The sequence below is a fragment of the Dromiciops gliroides genome, chromosome 1 (genome assembly GCF_019393635.1).
Source record: "Dromiciops gliroides isolate mDroGli1 chromosome 1, mDroGli1.pri, whole genome shotgun sequence".
Taxonomy (NCBI): Eukaryota; Metazoa; Chordata; class Mammalia; order Microbiotheria; family Microbiotheriidae; genus Dromiciops; species Dromiciops gliroides.
In genome coordinates, this window is record NC_057861.1 from 27,781,932 (window position 1) to 27,800,937 (window position 19,006).

Sequence of the window (19,006 nt, forward strand, 5' to 3'; positions counted from 1 at the left end):
GGTAGAAAGCCAGCAGGGCACTGGCATAGAGCGCAATCACGGGTGTTTTCTAATGGAGCTTTGCCTTTTCCTTGAAGGATGCCAGACCGTGCTTTCACCTACTGCCTCTGAACCGGACACAACCTTGGCAAAAGCTAGTCCAAAAAATTCCATCAAAGGAGACAAAGACCCTGGGGAGGAGAGCGAGGCCGTGGATGGCAAGCTGTCTATTTTTATTCACAAGAGGGAAGATCAGTCATCCCATGAGGTCCTGCAGCCACTGCTAAGGTAAACCAGACCTGGCCAGTCACTGAGGCAGCAGCAGGGAGGGGGCTAACACCCAGCCTCGAGACCTCCTCATAGAGTTGGGGGCCCTGGGCTCTCAGAGCCTGAGCCAGGCACGTCCCCTCGGGCAGTCTTTGTGCCCAGCTGACAAAGCTGTGTATGCTGGGTGACATCCCTAGTCCTGGGGTGTCAGAGAGGCTGACCCCTAGCCCGGCCACAGGGTAATCCTCTGGCCAGCTGCAGCTACCCAGAAAGACCACTTACCAAAGCACAGAGCACTTGCAGTCTGCACCAATGGTGGGAGGTCCCATGCCAAAGAACCCACTCGTCTCAGAAGTCTTATACTACACATGCAATGGGTGTATCCTCAGCATTGAAATTTTACAAACCTATAAGGATCCTATTAGAGAATGAAGGAAGGACATAATAAAAAACCCCAAACATTTCTTAAGCCCTTAACCTGTGCCAAGCACTGTGCATACAAATACAGAAGCAGACATTTTCAATCTCATAGTGAGATCCATCCCATGTAAGGGCCAAGGAGCAGGGTGTTTGATTTGGAAAGTCACAGGTATATACATTGAGGAGGAGAGTCATTTGATTGGCCCTTTCCAGCTCTAGTGGTAAGATTGATTCCTGTGCCCAGATCAGGGGGCAGAAAGGGAGGTGACCTGCTGTGTACCCAGTAGAGTCGAAGAGGGCAAGCAGATGACTGAGCTCGGCGGTCAGATGGGATGTGAGTCCGGCCAGGCACAGTGGGCTGTGTGCAGAGCCGCTAGCTGACTCAAGCAGTCATCACAGCTCAAATCCATAGAGGGGTTCTGGTGTGATAGAAGGGGCACTGACTTTGTAATCAGAAGACTTGGCTCTGTAAACGTGGCTCTGACTCGGTGACTGTCAGTGGCTAGTAAAGGCCAGAGGCACCTTCACATCCACATCTTATGACTCCATCGGGTCCTGTGCTGACAGCAGGAATGCTGCCCTGTAGCCTAAGGGAGGGTGGAGCTGATGGTTCAGACCTAAAGGGCAGATTCCTCTGGCTGCACCACCACCTGCCAGTCTCAGCCTCACCATCAGAAGCCTCGGTGAGCAGTAAGAGGACTTCAGTGGAGCTGAGGGGCCTGGGCGAGGCTGGGGCTCCCACATCAGAGTGGAGGCCAGACGACGGGCAGGAGGGAGGCACGCACTGGTTCCTGGACGTGATTGTGGGCTTTGCACTTTTTCTTAGCTGTTTCACTTGTGGGCAGTGTACCTTGAAATGAATAAATCAGCTGGGGATTCTAAGTACAATCAGTGCTAGTTGGCCTCCCTCCTCTCCCATCCATCCTCCACTCACCTGTCAAATGGCTCTTCCCAGGCCTGACTGTGTCCTCACCGCCCCACCCCTCGTCAATCAATTCTGGTAGCTCCGTGTCACCTCCAGGGTCAGACATCCAATCCTCTGTTTGGCTTTTAATGCCCTTCCTAACCTGGCCCCTCCCACCTTTCTAGTTGCCTTGTATCTCATTCCCTGTCATCCGCCCAGGGACACTAGCCTCTTGATTGTTCCACAAACAAGAAAGACTAAGCATCTTCCACGCCTGGAGCCTCTTGGCTTCTCTGCTCCCTTCAGGTCCAGCTAAGCCCCCTCCTTCTAGAGGAGGCCCAGGGCCTTCCCTCTGCATTGTTGCTCATCTCTCCCTAGTTGTTAAACTATGAGCTCCTCGAGGGCAGGGCTTGTCTTGTGCCTCTCCTTGTGTTCCTGGTGCTTCCCACTGTACTGGGCACACAGTAGGTGCTCGATACCTATTTGTTGATTTGACTTAACATGACTCTTGCTATGCCAGGCTGCTCGTTCCTCCTCTTATCCCACCTCCTGCTTCTGGGGGCTTTTACTAGCATGAATTCTCTCTCTCTCCTCATGTCGGCCTTCTGTGAACCCTCCTGCCTTTTAAGGCCCAGCTCAAGTGCCACCTCCTTTAAAGGTCTCCCCCTTGTTGGGGGAGTAGCCCTTACTGCTCATTGCATCCATGTGCTGGATTTATTTCTATGTAAACCCATATCTCTTAGTGGATTGTAAACTCCTCGAGGGCAGGGTCTGTTTCACTTCTATCCTTGTATTCCCAGAGGTCACAGTAGGCGCTTTATTGATGCTTCCTGATTGAGTGATAACTGTGTCATCTTGTGTCTGAAAGCTTCCCTACTGGATTGTTAAGCAAACCATTTCCCTTTTGGAAACTTGGCCTTCTTGAAACATCAGATGCCCTTTTTTGGCCTACTCATCTCCCAGAGTGGTCCTCCTTCCTGCTAACGATCTGCCTCTGCTCCCTTTTCCTTTGCATTTGCAGCAGTTCTGAAGGGCGGCCATTCAGACTTGGCACAGGTGCCAACATGGAAAAAGTGGTGAAAATGGACCGAGACATGACAAAGGTAAGCCTTCCTCAAGCCTCCTCATCAGTCATCCCTGCAGCTGGCAGCATCCTCCATTGCTTCAGCGCCATCCAACAGGATGGAGAAATAGGAAATCCATCCAGTGACCCACAAAGCAGGACAGGGCATTTTGAGATTTCTCACTAGCCAGTGTATTAAGTAGGGATATTTTAAAGGGGACTGCTCTGTTAAAATACGAATCCTGAAACGTGAAGAGGATCGGGTTAGAGATTGGGGCTCCAGAGTGGCATCGTGGAGTTCTTCCCCTCAGCTCCGTTCAGATTAGTACCGCAGCGAAATACAGATCAGCAGCACCTAGACAGACGGGGCTGCTGGTGGCTGACGTGGCCCCAGGCAAGGCCGGGTCCTCCAGACTTTTCTCATGTCGATTTCTCAGAGTGGCTGCTGTGAAGTGATCACAGAAGAGGCTGCAGCCGCCCTCCGGAAGGCAACGAAATGGGCACAGTCGGGCCTCATCGTCAGCGTGGGGCCTCCTGTGGAAACCACCAATCCAGAGGCCGTGAGTGGGCTGTCTCCGGGTGACAAGAAGAAGACTGCTCAGACCTCCGTTTGTCGAGAAAGGAATTCTGAACTGGCAAGGTAGAGGCTTTCCAGCCCGGCCTAAAACGTGTTCTTTTACGGACCAGCAGTGTGGTCCCTGCTTAAAGCCAGACAGTCCCTGATTGATAAGTGGGCAAAGGGTGTGAATAGGCAGGTTTTCAGATGGAGAAATCAAAGCTTTTTACAGTCATGTAGAGAAATGCAAATGAAAATACCCCTAAGGTACCACCTCACGCCTGTCAGGGTGACTAATCTGACAGAAAAGGAAAATTATAAATGTTGGAGGGGATGTGGGAAAAACGAAATGAGGCCATCAGTCACAAAGCACCAACCCCCACTCCTTAGAATTAGGGTTTTCTTGAATATAGACAAGGAATTCACATTGACCCTTGACATCTGTGTAGGCTTTGGGCTCATCCAAAATGCAAAGTTTGGAGATGCTAATGTCTAGCGGGTCACAGGCAGGTCAGGAAAAGGAAGGGCATTTTATTCTGAAGGACTATTCTAGGAAATGGCAAGTATAACTTGAGAGAAATGGGTAGATTTTATTGTCATCCCTTCTCCTCTCCAAAGCTCAAAGCCTCCCACTCCTAGGCCTCACAGTGCTTTCCCCCAAAGGAGGATAAGTCAAAAATAGTTATTCTTGGGAAGGTCATTTTGTTTTGGGCTGAAAACCTGAACAGATGAGGGTTAGGGCTTCCCTCACCTTGAGCAGTTGTTCTGTGGACTGAAAATCTTTGAGTATCGCCATTGTCTAGATGGCCACTAAGAGAGGAAGAAGAGAAAAGTGTGCCTGCCGGGATTCTGAATCCCTGGGCTGCTGATTGGCTTCATTCTCTCCATACTTTAACTGACTCTGCCCACCTGCACTGGCTCCATTGTGACAGACAGATGTGGCAAGATTGTCCAGAGGCCATTTCCTCTTTGTGGTAACCCTTTTGGGCCGCCTGATCCCATCCCGTGTCTCCCTCTCCAGAACAGACCCCGTGCGCCCATTCATCAGTGGCCACGTCGCAAACAGCATGGCAGCCGAAGTGATCGCCTTGCTTCATAGTTTGTTAATGGCACCTGAGTCAAATGCTGCTCAGATATGGACAACAACCGCCGAGAAGGTGAGCATCGCAACTTGGCCACGGCCTAGTTGGAGTTAAAATCATCATTGTAATGATAATCAAGATTGTGCCTCATTGAAAAGGAGATGGGTTGTGGCTCTCAGGACACTGACCTCGGAGCAGAGGAGCTGGGTTCAGATCCTGCTCTGATGCTTGATGGTCAGCATTCTTCTCTGATAACATCTGAGGTCCCTCTATATAAATACATATTGATTTTAGTAAAGGGAAATTGGGCAACTATTGCTAGTCTGTCATCCTTCCCATGGGTCTTCTTATCACAACACTTCATCTATAACTCCCTCTTTTCCCACAATCACGATTTCTCTTGGGAGCTCAAGCCTTAAGATTGACCTTGCAAGACACTGTGGTTGGTGCTGGAGGGTAGGAGATGGTTCATGCTGTTGTTCCTGCTCCCGGGGAGCTTACATTCTAATGGGGGATGGGGGACCGACAGATACAAGGCAGACTCTGGGGGGGGGGACAAAGTGGAGATGATTTTTCACTAGTGGGGGTGGTGATCGAAAAAGGATTTATGGAGAACTCATCAGCTGTGTCCTGTGTACTGACATCTCACTGAAGTGACACGATAGATGCCTTATAAAGCATTAAACAGTCATGTTTTAAGCTAAAGGTCTGTGATCAATTCCCCCTTTCCTGCCATGGAATTTAAGGTGAATTCCTTGCACCACGTGCAAATTCATTAGATACTGAGAAGACAGCGCAAACTGGATTTACTTGCTTTCATGTGGATGGCTGTAGTTTTGCTTCCCTAGCAACACAGTGTTCTGTTTTACCGTGTTTTGAAGGCCATATTTGCCAGCTCTGTGATCGTGCAAGAGCCACAGGCGCTGGGAAACACACCGCTTGCCCTTGGAGCCCCTGTAATTCCCCCAACAAGATGATTGTGTCTATCCCTTAGGATATAGGACCGAGCTCACCTCGTCAGAGATGCGGCCACTCTTTTTTCTTTCTTAGGTTCTGTCTCAAGCGCTGATGTACATCCCCCAGCTGGGAAAATACGCTGAAAGCATCCTGGAGAATGGGAGCAGCAGCGGCCGGAAGCTTGCCAAGCTTCAGAGGATTGCGCGACAAGCAGTGGCTGCACTGTGTGCGCTTGGGGGCTTTAAAGAGACCATCAAGATAGGGTCTGAAGTACAGGTAGTGCACCCCTTTTGTCTGCTCCTCTTAGTCCCTGAGCCTTCACTTTGGAACTGAGGGCTGCTTGTGGCCCCGCTGAAGCTCTGGAGGCTGAGTCTTCTCAGCCCAATTAGAGCAGTGGAGTTTGGAGATTAAAGCTCCATTCTGAAAGGACTCATTCAGTCCTGAAGCCTGTCTCCAGCTGCGTATTCATAAAATAAGTGACCCAAGCAGCTGCAGCTGGACTGCCATGGCTCTGACCTCCACTAGTGCATGTTTCAGCTCCTCGGTGCTGTGGGGTCTGGGGTCAACAAGCCTCGGGCCGCACTTCTGCGCTTGGCTAAGCTGGTCTTTGGATGCGGAATCCCCAGGGCTTCCCCAGGCCTCCACTTCTGAAGTCTTCCCAGCTTGCTCTGACCTGCCAGAGGTCACCTTGAGCTGGTATTGCCAGGAGAAGACATTGATTAGTAGTGGAGGCCTTTGTGAAAGAGATTGTATGAGAGGTGTCTTTGACTTTGGCCACCACCAGGTCTCTACTATGGATGACTGGCGAGCCGTGGCTATGCCTGGGGCTAAGTCACCTTTCTCTCTAGGTACTGGGGAGAGGAATATCCGGGAGTGTTGGCGTAGTGGCATCAATCAATGAGCAGGAAGGTATAGCCACTGTCAAATTTCCACCCATAGACTGTAGAAAGACCTCGCAAGCATCAGACACACTGACTATTCCATTATCTAGACTTTGTGTTCCAAGATCTGAGGTAAGGTCATTTTCAAATCCAATGTCACTCTAAATGGTCATTTGCACAGTCATGAGTAATATACATAGATGCTATCTGGAAAATCTGTGATTGAATTAAATATGACATATGATTTGCATGCATTTTGGTTGTGAGCATTTAAGAGCAATGTTTGTATGGAAACTATCATGTACGTGATGTAAGATGCATTCCTTTGTATTGGAGACCTACTGTGTTTTGCTGCTTTGTTGTGATTTTTCAGGTGTGTGTGTGTGTGTGTGTGTGCGCGCGCGCGCGTGTGCGAGTGCATGCATGTGTGTGCATGTGTCATTTTTTAAACTGACTGTGCAAAATGAGAATTAACGACTCCAGATAATAACACCCTCATTTCTTAGAAACTAACTACTTGAATTTAACTTTTTGCCGTGCCCCCCCCCTACCACCGCCATCAGGCATTGCCTCTTCATAAACTGTCCATTACTGAGAAGGTAGTACAGGCAGTCCAGTCCATGTTGCTTCCTCAGGAGGGAAGTCTATCTATTCATACCTCACTTCCTGCAACAGGAGATGGCTCAACTCCAGTAATGGCAGTGGTTCGGCTCCTTGCTGAGATCAGAACGAGGTGAGTTTGCCATTCTCGTCTCTCTCTTTCTCCACTCGGGAGCACGCGTGCTTATCTTAGACCATGGAGACTGGGGTGGAGAGTAGTGATGACTGACTGTGAACTACCCACCGCCGCAGGGGCTTCGGGCTCTGGTCTTTCTGATACAGACACTCCTCAGGCTTTGGGACAGAAAATAGGTTCTTTTGTGCCTCCATCGTTGTGGGTGTAAATCATTCTCCCTTCGGCACCTGGGTCACAAGCATCACCATGTGCCCTTGAGAGAGCAGCTTAGGGGAAGCCAGAGGAAGCAGGGGTCAGCGCTGGGCAGCCCAGGGGCAGTGGGGCAGATTTGTCTGCAGCTCTTTTCTCAAGGTGATTGCATTAAGAATTTACTGAAGGTTTTGAAATGTCTTTTACCATCAAGAGCATGCCTGGTCATGGCGCAGCTTTTAGAAGACAGTTTGTTTTGTGAAGAATTCCTACAGCAGTGTCCAGCAGCCGTTGAAGTCCTCAACCTCGTGGCACAAGAATGCAGCCCTGGTAAGTGCCTGCCATCTTCTGTCATCCGCCATGGCCATTCAGTGCCATCTGCATCACTGGAGTCAATGAGGGGACTGGGCCCCATTTCCTTAAGCACCTGTTACATAGAGCACTCACAGCCCTGAGACACTGGACCGCACCCTCGACCCAGCCGGGTGGTAGTGGAAGAGACACCACACCCACTCTCAGAAAATCGACCGTGCTTTTAAGATGTTAACTTTCTGTCTGTTGGGACATCTTGGTTTTCTCATCTTTGTACTATTTCACCAAGCTTTTAGGGGTGTTTCATGCATGGTCTCACTATTGCTGTTGGCTGCATTTGAGTCAAAAACAAAGTTAGGTGTTTACAGTCAGAGCTGTCTTTTAAGTGCATTTACATTTGTTCCAAGGGCATAAAGTATGAAGTTACAAAGAATCATTTTGAGGTTCAGGATTAGATTAGCATTTCCTTAATGTACCTGTACAGGAATTTCTACCATCTAGAGGGAAAACATCTGTTATCTTTGTTCTCTTTAATGTTTTCCTTATTTTTTTTCTTCTTTGGGAGGAAATGGGTCATTTTATTATTTTTATCACTATAGATTCCCTCCTGCCCTTTGCCCTTTTTCCCATGCCTGTCCCTGCTTTTGATCTCTGACTCTTCTTTAAATTCTTTCACATTCTGATTTCTTATTCTTTATCTGCTTTTATGGATAAGTCTCCTTGCTCTTTTTAATCGGAAGTCCTAACTGAAAAAATAGCACATTGTAGAATACAGGTAGGGCTGAGAGAAAGAACAGGAGAAAATGAAGATGTTTAGTCTGTGAAACTTAAAGGAAATCTGTTCCACTCCTAGACGGAAATTTGGTGGCCTAAATTTCTTCCAGAATAGGCTGCGTTTCTTGCACACGCTGCATCCCAAGTGGACTGAGTGCAGTGTAGTGTTTCTGACAAAAGCTTCATTTTGAGATGGGTTTTAGCTGATTTTAAAGATCATATAAATGACCAGATTCATCATTTGCTTTCGTAAAGATGCCTGTCTAAAGTAATCTGCCTTCTGAGCTTAGCAGAATAAGGTTATCTTGAGTATCATTTATCTTCTATTACAGAATCACAATTTGTACATTGAAAAGTGACCTCACAGCTACAGGATTAGGCAACAGCTGAGGCTTATGTTTGCTGCTCATAGGAAACATTTCTTTTTTGTTTACTATGTCATCCACAGAAGGAAACTGCTATTAGTAAACTGGTGTGAGTCCCTTCAGTCTTCTTCTTAATCAGGGGCAGGAAGCCCTGAAATTTTATGTCTGCTATTATGTTATGTTGTGTTATGTAAGGGAACTTCACTCTTTTCTTTATTCTTCTGCTTTTTCTGTAGTTGGTCTTCTGCTTTCCCAGGGTGTCAGCTCTCACCTCTCTGAAGACAGCTCCCAAATCTTTGTCCTCAGCTCCAATCCCAGTCTCCTGTTTCCAGCTCCCTACTGAATATTTCTGTGTGGATGCTCTGCTAACACCTCAGAGTTAACATGCCCCAAACCAAAATCATTGTGCTCTCTTCTGGTCATTCCCCAACCAGATTTCTTCAATGGGGCTGTTATCCTCTTGGGCTCAACACCACAGAATTCTGCTTGCCTCCTTCCCCCATCTTTAGCCCAATTCCACACCTAGTCAGCTGACATGGGCAGCTCATTTCCACTCCTAGCCTCATCACTACCTTAGGCCTGATTACTTACTACCTGGTCTCCCTGCCTTTGGTCACCCTGCCCTTCTCCCAAGTTAAGCTTCTAAAGATCTACTTTGAATATGTCCTGCCACTACGTAATATGGCTTCAGTGGCTCCCTCTTGCCTGACAAATCAAAGTCATATGCATCAACTAAGTGCCCATGATCCTTGGCTCAGCGGCCCCAGCTCCCTCTTCAGCTTTGTCTCTTGCTCATCTTTAGTCAGGACCCTGGGGCATTCACCATGTGTCCAGGGTTCTTTGGCCTCCCTGCTGTGGGGTCATCGCTTGCACACTTTTCTCTTCACCCCTTGGAAGTCACTGTAGGGGGGCAGCTAGGTGGCACAATGGATGAAGCACCAACTTTGGATTCAGGAGGACCTGAGTTCAAATCCAACCTCAGACACTTGACACTTACTAGCTCTGTGACCCTAGGCAAGTCACTTAACCCTCATTGCCCCACAAAAAAAAAGTCACTGCAGGCTTGGGAAGGTTCTCTATTCCCTCCCCCACAAGGCCTTCCTCCCTCAGCTGAATTCCCATGGCCCTTTGTACTGCTCTGCCATTGACCTAAGTCCTTCCTAGAATTCCCTAACTGAGCATAAGCAGATCAGGGACCCTCTCCTGCACTTTAGAGGCTCCATGGTGCCCAGTACATCTTAAACTCTCAGTGAATGTTCAGTGAACCAATTCTAATATTATATCTTTTTTAAAAATCTGTCTCGTTTTAAAATGTCCAAGTTACCCGGCCTACCGGCCCCGCACCTACAGATAGAATGTAAACCTCTTGAGGGCAGGAACTGTTGTGATTTTTGTCTTTATATCCCAAGTGATTACCATAGTGCTTTGCACATAGTAGGTGCTTAATAAATGTTTGTAAAATGTGTTGGTTGTTGAAGCCAATTTATGAGTGATTTTGCCCTGTTCTAAAAGAGGTGGAGGTAAATTCCTTGAACTGGAGAGAAGCAGAGCAGCAGAGTGGGAAGAGTGCTTGGAGGGGGAGTCAGGGAAATGGGTCCACTAGCTGTGTGACCTCTTTGGGCCTCGGCATCTTCACCTGTAAAATGGGGATGGTCACATCTGTGTTCTGACCCTTCAAGCTCTGTATGCATATGTGTTGTGTGCCGCTGCTGCTGTGCTGTGGGATTTCCCAAGTTTGCTTTTGTGATGTTTCAGGAGAGCGGCTTCTGGTTGTAGAAGTGCAGTGTGAGAGGTTAAGGATGCTCTACCGAGACTGTGCTCGTCCCCCACCCCCACCTCTTCAGGCAGACCGGAGACAGGTAAGCACCGGGCTGCCCCGGGGTTGGAGGCACCACCTTGTGGAGGGCATTTTGTTTGGAACTGTGTTAGTTAATACTGATCTTGAATCAGAAATTGATTCTGCTCTGGGATAATAATCTCACGGGATCTCCCATTTCCTCCTGGTCTGGCCCATTGTGACTCAGTAGAACAGCCTAACCACTATCCTCACCCTTTGACTCCCTTTTCCCCGTGTTCTTGCCACTTCTCTGCCCGGGGTCAGCCTGCCAGCTGCCATCTTTCCTGCTGAAGGAAGCCCAGGAACCATGAGGCCTGGTCCGCTCCTGTGATTCGATCTTTCCTGGGTTGGCCCTTTCTTGTTATCTCCACAGTGGCTCTAAGAAGCCTTCCCTCCCTCCTTCCTCCTCCAGGCTGTGTCCATGCCCCTGCCTCAGCAGATGGTCTCAAGAAAATTGAGACGCTCCATCTTGGCTCCCATATCTCAGAGCCCCAGTGCACCATCATGCGTCCTCTCTTCCTTCGTCTTAGTCTCTGAAGAAGCATCAGCTGTTCTCATCCAGGCCGACTCTCCTACTTTGTGCCCTTGCTTCCAGCCCCTCCCATCTCCTCAGCCAGTGGGTGGCTGTCAGTCTCACCCTGGGCACAGCGGCTCCCCAGGACCAGCAGACATCCTTGACACATTTCCCCTGACCCTGCCCGTCCTGAGAGCTCCTCTCAGCCCCTTCCCTTCTCGCCTCTGACCAATGGACTGAAGCCTTCCTCTCCAAACCTTTCTTCAGTCCTCATTCCCTTCCTACCGCTTTTGGGGAGGGGGTGGGGGTGGGGATGCTGACTACCCCCGTTCCTGGATTCTCCTGTGATACCGACTGCTCACTCCTGCTCCTGTACCTTGGCTGACCCGGCTGACTCACCCTCCCTCTCTCACCCATGAAACATGAATGTCCTTCAAGGCCCTTTCCCGGCCTGCTTCTTTCTGGGTTCTTTCTCCTTGGTGATCTCATCTGTCCCCAGGGGTTCAGTGATCATCTCTGTTTCTAGCCTTCTCTCTCCAGAACACCAATCCCCCATTACCAGCTGCCCACTAGGAGCTCTTGCCTGTATGGCCCATCAGCATCCCACCGGCTGCGGGTCCAGAACTGTGCTCCAGCACCTCCCTGCACAAGCGGCTCCTGCTGCATTCTTTGCTCTGCTGAGGCGGCCCCAGCCTCCTCGGCCACTGGGACCAGAATGTCATCGGCACACCGGACTCTTCCTTGTTAAGCCCTGTTGTCTCTCCCTTCACAACCTCTTATGGCCTCCCCCTCTCCTCCAGCCTCCGCACATCTGCCAAAATGAGCTGCTTGGTTTGACCGTGGTCTGGCCACGTCACTGCTGCTCACAAGTCTCCCGTGGCTTCCTTCTTCTCTCTAGGACAAAACAGTAACTCCTCAGACTCACGTTCCAGGCTTTCCACAACTTCTTTCCTATCTCCTTTTACATTCCTGCCCTCCACACACGCCATGCTCCAGCCACCTGGGACTTCTTTGGCATTCCTTCTATAACGTCCATAAAGGCTTACAGACTGACTGCTGTGTCTGCAATGGGCTCTGTCCTCTTCTCTGTTTCTCTAAACCTCCCCCTTCCTTCCCACCCCCTCATGATTTCCCCTAGTAGAATATAAACTCCTTGAGGACAGGAACCATTGCATTTTTTATCCATTTTTGCTTTCTCACTGTTTTCCTGGTGATTAGCAGTGTTTGGCCACATAGTGAGGGCTTAAATGCTTATTGGTTAATTGATCCGTATTTCCCGCGCCTGGCACACAATAGGCACTTACTAAATATTTGTTCAAGTGTATGGAACATTTCTGAATTTGGATAAGAAGACAGCGCAGTGCTTTGAAGTTCCAGGGACAATAATAGCGCCCTAGTAGAAGGATAGTGCTCTTAAATCTCCGAATAAGCTGATCTTTTTTTTGTCCTTTCATAAAGGAATTGTGAAAAGATGACTTGGTTTACCTTTACATTCTTCCCCCTTGATCCACTTGAATGCACATATCATGGCAGTTCACTTACTCATGGAAGATTCTAACACTTCAGTTTGGGACCACTGAAGAAGGCACAAAGGGGTGTTTGTGACAGCACCGGCTCTCCTTGGGCTGCTGCCCTGGAGTAACCAACAGCTCACTAGCAAGGCCCCTAATCCATTACTCTACCACCATGTACATACAGTTCACTCACTCGCTGTATGACCCTGGGCAATTCATGAACTCTCGTGGCCCCCTCAGTAAACCAGGGAGCAGGGTGCCTGTGGTGCTGCTTAGATGATAGCTATGAATTACATGGCAATATCTTAGTTTTTCTATATGGGGGGTGGTGGTGGTGGTGCTATGAAAGTGTTGTCCTCCACTGGACAACACTGGACAAGGATTCACAGCAGTAGACCTACTGAAAGGCTTTCTGTTCTTGCTGCAGCCCAAGGAGATCACGTGGAGTCCTTCTCGGGTGTTTCCACCTGTTCGAGCCTGCATGTTCTCATCTCACCTGACCTCTGTTACCTTCCTGGCTGATCCGAGTGCTGGTGGAGGGCTCCCTCGTGGCACGTTTATCTATGCAACCTCTCCACTTCCCATTCAGGTAGAATATCTTCCCTTCCTCCCTTGAAGTTTGAAAGAAAAGGCTAGAGAAAGGGTCTCTGATTATCCCTGACTTTTCTCCAGGCTCCATCCTTCTACTGGGAAATTGAAATTGTTTCTTACGGAGATACAGATGATGACACTGGACCAATAGTTTCCTTTGGCTTTGCTACCGAAGCAGAGAAACGAGATGGTGCCTGGACCAATCCTGTGGGTACTTGCCTTTTTCACAAGTAAGTGACTGCTATTGCCTCAAGAATGTATTTGTCTCAGAGGGGATAAGGGATTGGGGGCTTTTGTTATTTAAAAATCACTCCCCTACCAGCGCTCCTCTGCTCCTCTCCACTGTAACTTAAGAAAATGTTCCTTCTCAAAGGCATATTACAATTATAATCATACAACTAATGTTCTTTGCCTTGGTTTTGTTTTTGTTCCTAGCAATGGCCGTGCTGTGCACTACAATGGCTCCAGCTTATTACAGTGGAAGAGCGTGCGGCTGGACGTGACCCTCTCCCCTGGTAGGTGGGATGACGGCAGCTCTCCAAAAAGCCGACTCATTTCTCTTGCCTCCCTGGTTATCTTCTAGCTGGTTTAACTGAATGAACAAAACAGCCACGGTTCAGGCAGTCAGTTGTTTGGGGACACAGCCTCAGGATCTCATTTTTCATGAGAGTTAACATTAGGAACCTGGGATTGGTCATTTATGAGTCATCTTTATTTTTATCTCTGGGTCCTCTTAGAAGATTCTGAGGTTTTGCCTTATTTTTTTTTTTTTTAATGAGGCAATTGGGGTTAAGTGACTTGCCCAGGGTCACACAGCTAGTGTTAAATGTCTGAGGCCAGATTTGAACTCAGGTACTCCTGACTCCAGGGCCAGTGCTCTATCCACTTTGCTACCTAGCTGCCCCGAGGTTTTGCCTTTTGTCCACCGTCACAAATTATGTTAAGCAAATGATCCCCCAACATCCCACTTCCTGTCCCCAGGCCCCTGTCCTGCTCTCAGTCCTCCGTTCAGAGCTTCCCAGCACAGTCCCTTTCCTGATTTCCCCTCCTTGGTGGTGCCATGCCTAGCCCCTTTGAAATGACTTTGTCCATGTTTCATGTTTATTAAACTTCATTTATGTGTTTGGGTTCGCTTCTGGAGGCTAGCAACTGTTTTAATTTTATCTCCATGTCCTCCATGCCTGGCAAAGAGATATTAATAAATCCTTGTTAAGTAAAGTAACCGACGACATTGTGGCATAGTAGATAGAATCAGGTAGACCTGGATTCAGATTCTGCCACTGACATGGATGAGCTGTGTAGCCAGGAGCAATTTCCTTACATTCTCTGAGCCTCAAGCTAAGGTGTCCGTAGTCATGAACAGAATCTCAGGTCCTTGACAGACTGAATTGACCTCAGACATTGACAACACCAGAAGCAAAGGCGGCCTGTTTGTCAACCCTGTCCAGTCCCTTCTGTTGGTCATACTCGTCAAAGAGCTGGCCAGTAAGACAAGCTGATTGCAAATCAGACACGAACCTAGTAGTGGCTGACCAGGAACACAGCAGGGGCTCTGATGTTCTCCTTCCTCTGTTCTACAGGAGACGGAGCAGGAATTGGCTGGGAAAGAACGGAGGGCACCCCACCGCCTCCGGGACAGCCCCCCAAGGGCCGGGTCTATTTCACCTACTGTGGGCAGCGCCTGCCCCCATGTCTGGAAGATGTCTCGGGTGGCATGTGGCCTGTGGTTCACATTCAGAAAAAGGCAGGTCCTCTCATCTAGAAACCTTGGAGTTGGGGAGTTGGCTTCCATCCGCAGTACAGAACAAAAGACCTCAATGACAGCTCCCAATGAAAAGAAAATGCAGGGTTGCCTTGGTCATGGAAAAACTCGATATTTTTTATTGTCCCTGTAGGCTTTGATAGCTCAGTCAGCACATCATACACAAACTTTTGTGTGGAGGGAGGGAGGAAGGAGGAAAAGAAGAAGAAAGGAAAGAAGGAGGGAGGGAGGGATGAGCAATACTCTGTAAAGTAAGTGCTACAGCCTCTGAGGCTATATGTCTGCACTAGTATCTTTCAGGTCCTCCCAGGGAGTAAAATGAAGCATCAGCTTCTCATCTTCACCATATGATCTTCCTTTCAGAACACCAAGATCCGGGCTAATTTTGGCTCTCGCCAGTTTGCCTATGCTGAGGGGCAGGCCCACCGGAATGCTGCTGACCTGTGTATAGACCTGGCTGAGGAGATCAGCGCCAACTTTGAAGCCCTTCCTTTTGCTATGGCTTCTGACAGTGACAATGACGCCGGCACCAGCATAGCTTCTGACCCGGGAACGCACGGGCCTCCCTGTCGCATCGCTGCCGTGGCCACAGCTCAGCAACGTAAATGGCCTCGAGTGTTTCACTGCTCAAAGAAAATGCAATTCCCTTCCCCCAACATTACCAAAATTTTCACCTAGGATCATAATGTCATAAGATCGGGAGCTGGAAGAGTCTTTAGAACACATCTAGTCCAGCTCCCTCATTTTGTAAATGAGGAAACTGAGGTACAGAATGGCTGACTGACGTAGGATCTGATCTCTGAACCTTTGGGGGACCTCGGGTGTTAGCTAGTCTGACTCCCTCATTTAACAGATGAAGAAACTGACTTAGATGCCTCGTTACAAAAACCGTTTTTTTCTTCTTGAGGCATTATCCAAGTTGCGCTCTCTGTTGAATTAATTGTGTCCTAAAGATGGATTAGCATCATTATAGGTAATATGTTACTCCCTTGATTATTTTTCTCGAAGGTCCTCAGGGTTGCAGAGCCCTTTTCATCAAATACCCGGGGGATGTTGTGGTAGGATTTTTCAGGGTGCCGTCCATCGAGGGCTTTCCTTTCTCCTTGAACACAAGATGCACGCTTTCATTGTCCTTTGTTACAGAATATGACAGTGACACTTCTTGTCACTACAAAGTGGAACTCAGCTATGAAAACTTCATCACCTCAGGCCCAGACCCCCACCCACCTCCCATTGCAGATGACGAGAGTGATGACGACGATGATGATGACATCCCTCAGGTAAGGGAGATGCAGGTGGGAGCGCCTGAAAGCGTGAAGGCAGAGCTTGTGCAAAAGGAAGGGACTTGAAAGGAGTTGCTTTGATGAGAGGGGTGGCAAAGGCCTTTTGGCCCATGACAGATCCAGGGTGTCAGAAAAAGGATGGATTTGGGTATGGACTCGGTCAAGTTGAGCTAACGTGAGATGGCCCTCATGCTTTCTGAAGCACCTGGGAAACTGTCTTAATCCAGCCGTTCCCTGCCCCAGTAGCTGGGGGCCTTGTCCACTGGCAGCCTGCACACTCTGTGCCCAAACCTGATGGCCTTGCAGTAGCCAAGGTGTGTTGTGGGTGAAGAATGGCTGAGTCACTAAAGAAGTAAGAACCGATAGCCGCCCCTGCCCGCTGGAGCTCACTCGTTCTCTCACGTCTGTTGGCCTTCTCTTTCCAGGAGGACCACTATGCCTTGCTCGTGAAAGCCTGGGAAACCAAAGTCTTTCCTACCATCAGAAGACGCTTCCGCAACGAAGCTGAGCGAAAGTCAGGCCTGGACCAGATCAAGGGGGCTCTGCAGCTAGGTCTGGCGGCCCCGTATTTCCTTGTTTTCTTTTGGGCTAGCTGAGCTCCCCTGAGGAGAAGCCCACGGGGAGAGGCCTCGGTTCCTTCACCTGGGACAGCTTTTCTTCTGAGTGTCTGGTTCTCCCTTGCTGGTCTCTACAGAGCCATGTTTTGGAAAGCTGTAGCTCAGTATCTAAGGCCTGGAAGCTTATAGAATTAGCTTTTCTTCTCCTTCACCTCATAAGATCAGAGAGGTTTGGCTGGCCAAGAACAGGGCAAGTAGTTTTGCCCTTAGATGGTAGATTGGCAGTGAATGTTCAGTGTTCTGGGCCCTGGAAATTGCTGCAGACAGCTTGTTTCTATTTTTAGTACCTTCCCGTTCTCTTCTTAGGTTTCTTCTTCTTGGTAAACATCTGCTTTAGAGGAGAAGAAATGCCCTTTTACACGTAGTGCTAGTGCACTTTGGATAGGGATAAATCTGGACTTCAGGCTTGATTCAGGTCCCAGCAAGGGATGCCAGGATTTAATGTGGGAGCCTTTCCCCTCCTTCCTCTTCCACGGAGCCTTCGGGAAGCCTTGCATTTCCCCGTAATGCAGATTCACCCAGTTCCAGCACAAAATCCACACGTGCCCCTCACATGCTCAGTCACTCTGTTGTCCACCTGGAGAACGTGACTTGACGGCCACCCCGCCCAGTTGTCTGGATGGCAGTGGTGATGGCGATGGCTCTAGCTAGGCATGCCAGAACAGTGGAGATTCTTCTTTGCTGTCAACCAGGGCTTTAAGATGTTAAGTGATTATGAATGAAAGAGTGCAGTAGACCCTTCGGGCATGCACGAAACGCCTTCATGGGGCCAGCCGCGGTGCTGGGCAGAAACCAGACAGCCCTGTCCCCGAGGGCCTTCCTCCCTCCTAGGGACACAGTTTTGGAGCAACATGGAATCTTTATCATCTTTTACAAATACCACATTTATATAATCATCTATAATATTTATATGATTTTGTAATCCCTAAAAGGTTATAGGAAAGCGAGATAGAAAAGACCAGGATTCGCACGCAGAGTCTCCCTCTGCCAGGATCAGAAAGAAAGCCTACCATTATGTTGTCTTAGACCATGTTTCCCCTTTTCCTCTGATCTACAGGCTATTTGTAACCACTTATTCCAATGCAGTTCATTGAATCATAGATCTAGAGTTAGAAAGGACCTTAAAAGCCATCTGGTCCAACCTACCCACATTACAGATAAGGAAACTGAGGTCAGAGAGCTGCCATGACCTGCCCAAGATCACATAGCTGGTAAATGGCAGAGCCTGGATTTGAATCTCTCTCTTCAGACTCCAAACCCAGCATTCTTTTCATTGTTTCCCCACCTGTTCTGAGGCTTCTGCTTGGGGGATGATGAGGCCGATGCCCTGGGCTTAGAAGACATGAAAATGGGACAGCTAGATGGTGCAGTGGATAAAGCACAGGCCCTGGATTCAGGAGGATCTGAGTTCAAATCCGGCCTCAGACACTTGACACTTACTAACTGTGTGACCCTGGGCAAGTCACTTAACTCCCATTGCCCTGCAAAAATCAAAAAAAAAATTTTTAATAAAAAAGAAGACATAAAAATGATCTGATATCAAATGTAGTTAAGGGTCTCCTGCCCGAGCCTGTGAGACTGGATCATTCATTCTCGACATCAGGAGGCGTCGTGTATCCTCCTAGCCAGGGGCATACAGAAGGGAGGGAGGAAGGAAGGTTTGTAGCATTTGTGAGAAAGCCTCTTTTCTTGGGTGGTCACGGCATTTTGCTTTGACTCTTGCTCCTTGGGCAGAATAGGGACCGGCAGCCAGGTGCCAAGATACTCTGATCACTGTAGGATTCATTCCAGCAACCAGGAGCACTGTGTCAGTGGGCTGCCGGACCTTGTGGTCCGAGGCTTGTGGGGAGGGGCAGCCAGAAGTAACAGTGGTTCTCTGGGACCCATCGCGACTCAGGCTGGCTAAATGTGCTCATTGAGTATCAGTCGCTAGGTGTTTCCCACCACCAGCACCTTTTTTTAAAAAGTGCGTGCATTCACAATAATTGCTCTGTGGTGTGGAGGAATGAAGGAAGTTAATGATTGGGATTCCTCAGGTTAGTCAGGAGGCATTTTCTTTGAGAGAGAATTGGGCTTCAGATATTTCTGGTCACACAAAAGAAGAGAAAACCAGGCCTCATGCTTGCCTGGTTTCTGGCTTAATGCACCTATGCAGGGTCTCCTGCATAGCCCTTTAAGAGCCCTTGAAATTAAAGTACTATAGGGGAAGTGGTGATGCTACTGCATGCTCTCCTCTTGTTTCGTCTGGCACGGACTTCTCTCTGTAAGCAGCCTTCTCTAATTACAACCTCCTTTGGAATGGTGCACTGCAAATTGCTACCCTTGCTAATTGCTGTAAGGACAGTTAATGAGCAGAGCGGCCAACGAGGAGCAGTAGAGATGACCTTTATTTAAAAGCAAGTC

General features: G+C 48.8%; 1 protein-coding gene across 7 annotated transcripts in view; it reads left to right on the forward strand.

The window, feature by feature from the left end:
• The window catches only part of HECTD4 (HECT domain E3 ubiquitin protein ligase 4), a 171,890-nt gene that overhangs the window by 122,791 nt on the left and 30,093 nt on the right, over positions 1-19,006 (forward strand). For all 7 annotated transcript variants that reach the window (XM_043968519.1, XM_043968533.1, XM_043968548.1 and 4 more), the window contains exons 37-52: positions 78-267; positions 2,592-2,673; positions 3,071-3,273; positions 4,211-4,346; positions 5,322-5,504; positions 6,077-6,241; positions 6,673-6,842; positions 7,249-7,364; positions 10,241-10,344; positions 12,778-12,939; positions 13,023-13,171; positions 13,377-13,456; positions 14,522-14,685; positions 15,067-15,304; positions 15,847-15,983; positions 16,412-16,538. In XM_043968519.1, the coding sequence (XP_043824454.1) occupies positions 78-267; positions 2,592-2,673; positions 3,071-3,273; positions 4,211-4,346; positions 5,322-5,504; positions 6,077-6,241; positions 6,673-6,842; positions 7,249-7,364; positions 10,241-10,344; positions 12,778-12,939; positions 13,023-13,171; positions 13,377-13,456; positions 14,522-14,685; positions 15,067-15,304; positions 15,847-15,983; positions 16,412-16,538 (2,406 nt within the window). The remainder of the gene's footprint in view (positions 1-77; positions 268-2,591; positions 2,674-3,070; positions 3,274-4,210; positions 4,347-5,321; positions 5,505-6,076; positions 6,242-6,672; positions 6,843-7,248; positions 7,365-10,240; positions 10,345-12,777; positions 12,940-13,022; positions 13,172-13,376; positions 13,457-14,521; positions 14,686-15,066; positions 15,305-15,846; positions 15,984-16,411; positions 16,539-19,006) is intronic.